This window comes from Formica exsecta, unplaced genomic scaffold (genome assembly GCF_003651465.1).
Source record: "Formica exsecta isolate Colony F162 unplaced genomic scaffold, ASM365146v1 scaffold2, whole genome shotgun sequence".
Taxonomy (NCBI): Eukaryota; Metazoa; Arthropoda; class Insecta; order Hymenoptera; family Formicidae; genus Formica; species Formica exsecta.
Window position 1 is genome coordinate 3428775 of NW_021849297.1, and position 5841 is coordinate 3434615.

The following is a 5841-nucleotide window of genomic DNA, read 5'->3' on the forward strand; positions in this document are numbered from 1 at the left end:
TATATATATATATATATTTCATCGGAATTCCTGAGCGTACCGCGATGGAAAAAGCATCTTCTCCATCGATATTGGAGAGAAAGAGAGATCGCCGGATGCTGGATGGAAAGTCCCATCAATATTTTCCAATCAACATTCGATTGCCGACGATATACGCCGATCCCGGCGTTAGTGCGGCCTCGTTCCCGCAGAGAAAACCAGCAGCGATGAGAGAAAGAGGGCAGAGGGGGGCAAGATAAGGGGGTGCGAGAGACTTCAAAGTGTAGGCGTATATGGTCGTGGTATGCGTGACATAGCCCGCATAGCGTCGCAACGCCCCGACGCCATATTGCATTATTAAGCACCCCCGCTGGTCGGGACACTCACCCCTCTTCCCCGCTCTGACATTCCAGCATTATGAACGTTTTTATCCCTGAAGGGCGTGAGCAAAAGGACTGATTCCCTGTCGTTGGCCCGCGATCACAGGTCCGGGGTTCGTTGTACCCCTCCAGAGGAAATCGACCCTTGTAATGCGTCATGTCACGTGCCCTTTAAAATTGCATATCGAAGGGCACATGCGTCCCCTTGTAAAATTTCAATGAGTTGTCGGTTTTAAACTTATTATTGAAGGGATGGTGAATATAAGAACAATGCTTGTTTCATATAAATTAAATTATTTAATTCCTATATGTGGGGCGTTATCCTTATTTAAAAAAAATTGTTTTCACATCTATAATTATATATATTATAAAAGGTATGTTCATTTCGAGAAATGATTTGTGCTCACAATTCGAGTTAATTAATTCCGAGTTAATGATAGCCTCTTTCTAAATTGAGATGCCACGTAATATAAACGTAGACAAAGAAAATTCAATTAACTAGAATTCGCACTAATTGGTGACCTAAATAGATATGCTGGAGTATATATCTATTAAGTGACCAATTTAGAGCATATCTATTCAATAAATGCTATTAATCAAGACCTCATAAAATCAAGTTTTCGAAAAATTAAAACAATAAATGTTTTCATCCAAACACGAAAAACTTTTTCAAAAAGATCAGTATATATTAATTTATAGCATGTTAAATATTTTTTTTTAGATTGTATTAAATTTTGTCCAGAAATGTTTTCATTGTATTAGAATTTCCAGAAAAAAAGAAAAAGAAAAGAGAGAAAAAGATAACGGCAACTTTTTGGGAAAATATATATCCTTCTAATATAATTCAATTATTGCGTTAAGAGTATAAACGTGATCGACACTAAAAGGTATTTATCAATTCCGTTATCATTAATATCGCCGCATTATGGATCGTTTCGTCGTAATCGACGAATATTCTGTAATGCTTCTAAATTACCGTTCGAGCCGCTTGACTTTCCTCGAGCTATAATTACCACGCAAATTGACTCGGCGAATTCCACTATCATCACGGCAGCTAATTTCAGCAGTATGGAATATGAGGGATCTTATATCGATAATGATTCGAATCGTTTGACTTTCGAAAGATAGCGCGATCCGCGATATCTTGAGCCCACGGATTCTTTAACGCGAGGAAGGCAAGAGAGGTCAAGGGTTTTTCGAAGATCTCGCGTACTTCGCTCTCGGTTTCCTCGAAGTGAAAATCAGTTGGCGTCTTCTGCGACTGGCACTCTCTTGACGATGCCTACGTTACCTCCTTTTTTTCCATCTTAATAAACCACGAGAATGCTAGCATCCAATTTACTCGAGTGAACGAGGCGTCTGTACTGGGTGTCTTGAATTATCGTAGATCTCGCTGATAAATCGCAGATCTTTCGGTCGATTTAGAACCAATTTTTTCGCGATCAAAATATTCTGTCTAATTTCTGTGTATATGAGAAAAAATTGTTTTCAAAAATATTTTCAAATTAAATTAATTCAAATTAAAAAGAGGAACAAACAAATATGTATAATGAAATTATATCTTTTTAGTTAATATCAAATTGATTTTATTCTAAGATATTAATTTGAAGCTAAAATACGAAGAGACGTATGTAGCGTTAAAGATTCAAAAGCTGAACGAGATAAGTAATGAGTTCTCTCGATATTTTTTATCGAGAATAAACCGGCATTAAATTGATTAAAAAATTTATTTAAAAGGTCACCTAATGTTTTTTTACCGGCTATCCTAAATAGATGGATTGGTCTCTGTCACCAATTTCCAGAAATTTGTTGAGAGACGGCAAAAGAGAGAGCAACCGGAACGATTCGAACGACTTTATAAATATTTCCGACTCTATTACATTGCAAAATAAGATTCTTCATCGTGGAAAGTTCAACCGTTCCTCCATCAATATTCTCTGATTTTTATCTTTTCATTTTTGTTAAGAATATCCTTCCAAAAACTTTGAAATATTTCATGTTTGCATTGCTAAAATAATAAAGTTAATGATAAATTAATGATGAGAGAGAAATCTTTAAAAAGGACGAAGATTCGTATATATTATTTACGTTCGATACAAATTCTATGTATGAGAAGAAATGAAAATGTATTTCTATCAGAAAAAATACTTATAATATTAGTTCTACTTGTTGCTAATAAGTATGAAGTATCTTTTACATTACATTATTTTTTCAATTATTTTTTATATTTTCCATATAAAGTTATTATACATATATACATGAGCTTCGTGATATTTGCAAATTTTCCGAAAATCTAACAATAAATCTCAATTAGATACAAATACATTTCTTTCCTTCCATTTTTTATGCGAGATTTAAATTAGATTAATTTCTTTTGCATATTTTTTAAATTAATTTATTTTACATATATTTTCAATAAAATAAATTAGTATCCATTATAAAAGTATAATCTGCGGCCAGAATAAAGAATTGAAAACATAGTGAAGCTTCACTTTTTGTCATCTACCTCTTCACGCCCTTAGTGAAAAATAATTATTGTAAAATATTTCATAAAACTATCAAAAAAGATAATATTTCTTCTTCTTTTTGTGCACGCAGATCGTTTAATCTCTCTGCAAGTAATTTCGCATAATTTTCGTATAAAAATTCCTTCAGAGAGTAACTTGACCTTATGATCTTTGGCCGAATCCAAGGGGCACATACACATAAGCGACATGCGTAATTGTGTTGGGGCGGGTGTGGAAAACCGACGAGGGGCGCACGTCTTTTCACGAAATGGCGAAGAAGTCCTGCCGAAGAAGGATGCGTTTGCGCAGGACTTGCCGATGGAATTTTGCGCCCTGGATGCCGCCGACATATATCCGTGGATGGCGAACTATCCCGGATTGTTCAGTTCAGTTCAGTCGTCATCCGATCCGACGACGTAAGCTCGAGTTGGTGTATCAACCCCGATTCTATCACACCGTACCACCACGTCATTGCTATCAGCAACAGGTAGGAGAATGCAAAACGCGTACGCACGAGGCAACCGCGAATTTTGAGATCACGAGTGCGCGAATGTGACAGTTGCGAGAGCGATTCGTCGTGAAAAAATATTAATCAAATCATTTTCAGCTTGAAATTGCTAGGTCGATAAATATTAAAAGTAACTATTACGAGAATATGTGCGAACGTGTAAAAATGGAAGTGTCAAGATATTGTCTCGATTTTTACTTAGGTCCAGCTTAAGTGTCCAGATTGCAAAGGCCGCACTTTAAACGTTCAATTTGTTTGCACCATGGTTTTCCCATCTTATGAAAAAAAATGTAGGAGTATCGCGATGCAGTTGGTGTAAATAATTGATTGACGATACTCTTATTTATATAAGGAAATATTAATAATGAAATATACTTTTGCATTAGTTAGATTGTAAAAAAAATATGTTTGTAACAAGTATAACAAAATAATTTAGCATTAGTAAAATATGTAGGCTAATATATACAAGCAAAGGTGTATTAAAATAAACATTAAAATGTAATCAATATATCGTGGCAATGAGTTATAATACTGTTACTTTTTGTCTCTAATAATAACGCCGTTATTGTTATGGACAAATCAATTTTTTTACGGTCGAATTATACGTTACAAAATACTAGATCCTTTAGCGACAATCTTTTCTAAACGAGTCAAGCGACGCGGTAGCATCGCGACACCAAGTACATAAAAAAACTGGATCCGACTGGATTAAGAGTCACTGTATTATATCGAGGTGCTATCGATAGCTTATCGAAGTTTTACGTCTAATAAACTTTCGATTAAAATATCTCAGAAATTAACCGTAATCAAAATCCGTAATAAATAAATTGCCGTAATCAAAAATCTAACGGCACTTCTCTGATACAATGTGAATGCAAGCTTACAATTGCGACCAGTCCGAATAAGATTGGTGCAGTCATAATGATAACAGAAAATTTCATATATTATAAAATATAAACTTGAGTTTATGCGTTTAAATACGATCTCGGTACGCCAAGTTTTCATATCTTACTTCGATCTGAAGAAGTTTATGCGATTTAGAATTTGCGTAAAATTCTTTTAAACTATACATTATGTAAAAAGTGCTTTAGGGATTAAAGGAAACCTAATTCATTTAGTGTCTATTATAAATTGATAGCATATATAATTTACTATACTTGGCGCTAATTATATCGACCTCATATCTGTTTTTATTTTTTCAAACCTTTTATTATGTAGTAATTGGAATATTTTTTTATGTACTTGGCGTATTGTTTTTATCTCTGTGAGGTTTTTTTAGTGGGATTTATGTATTTCGATTTCCTCTTTCCTTATTTACAGAGATAAATAATAAAAAGAATGAAAAAAGGAAAAAAAAAGAGAGAAGAGAAATACAATCTTTTCTATATATATGTATATATAGGTATATATACATTATGACTTACTATTAGACTTTAAAAAAGCATTATCGATAAGTAGTTATATAAGATGTTTAGAATTTATATAATAAAGATGTTACAAAAACAATAAGTTCAAGAAAGTATTTAAAGAAAATGAGATGCTTAAAAATATTTTTCTGTAAGATATTAAATTTAGATTATTAATATAAAAGAAAGAGAAAATTAACGTCATTGCGAAAAATATCATAAATAAAATAATTATGTCAATAATAATTCATTACCGAATTGAGCTTGCGAATAATAACAGCAATAGGCTAAGGGTATTAATACATTGGCTTTTATTTGCCAGTTTCTGCACTTACAATTAATATTGTAAGCTTGTAAAGTCGTCATGGATATCGAAGAATTCCGCGTCCGCGGTAAGGAAATGGTAGACTACATCTGCGATTTCATGAGCAATATTCATACCAGGAGAGTCACGCCGGACGTCGGTCCTGGCTATCTTAGGCCTCTACTGCCGTCGGGACCGCCGAATGACCCGGAGTCATGGGATGAGATCATGAAGGATGTGGAATCGAAGATTATGCCAGGCGTGAGTATTCGCAAGATTTGAAAGGAATCGAAATTAATTTATGATTATCAGAAATATTCTAAATAGCCAAACTATTGCGACATTTAATTTCGATCAGAATCGCTTACAAAAGTAAATTAATTAATTTTTTTTTTTTTATTATTTTACTTTAGATTAAGTATTAAGTCATCAAAATTGGATATTGTGATTTTCATATTAAAAAAAGAAGAGCATCTTAAAATTTTGTTGCGTATAAAAATTTTCTACAAGAGAAAATGGGGAAGGCTTCTATGAGGCAAATAAATTGTCTTCCAGATTACACATTGGCAGCATCCAAGGTTCCACGCCTACTTCCCGGCGGGAAATTCCTTTCCCTCTATTCTCGGTGATATGCTATCGGACGCCATAGGCTGCATTGGATTTTCTTGGGTGAGTGAGAAATCTTATCGAGTAGTCTAAGAAGCTATATATATATATATATATATATATATATATATATATATATATATATATATAT

The 5841-nt window shown here is 33.6% G+C and overlaps 2 protein-coding genes across 3 annotated transcripts in view; one reads left to right on the forward strand and one right to left on the reverse strand.

Annotated features, from left to right (window-relative positions):
* Positions 1 to 5841, reverse strand: part of LOC115234424 (zinc finger protein 420-like) — a 35076-nt gene that overhangs the window by 8614 nt on the left and 20621 nt on the right. The gene's annotated exons all lie outside the window — the stretch shown is intronic.
* The window catches only part of LOC115234425 (aromatic-L-amino-acid decarboxylase-like), a 7481-nt gene continuing 4776 nt past the window's right edge, over positions 3137 to 5841 (forward strand). For both annotated transcript variants that reach the window (XM_029805489.1, XM_029805490.1), the window contains exons 1-3: positions 3137 to 3353; positions 5103 to 5345; positions 5640 to 5753. In XM_029805489.1, coding sequence (XP_029661349.1) covers positions 5145 to 5345; positions 5640 to 5753 — 315 coding nt within the window. In that variant the 5' untranslated portion in view covers positions 3137 to 3353; positions 5103 to 5144. The remainder of the gene's footprint in view (positions 3354 to 5102; positions 5346 to 5639; positions 5754 to 5841) is intronic.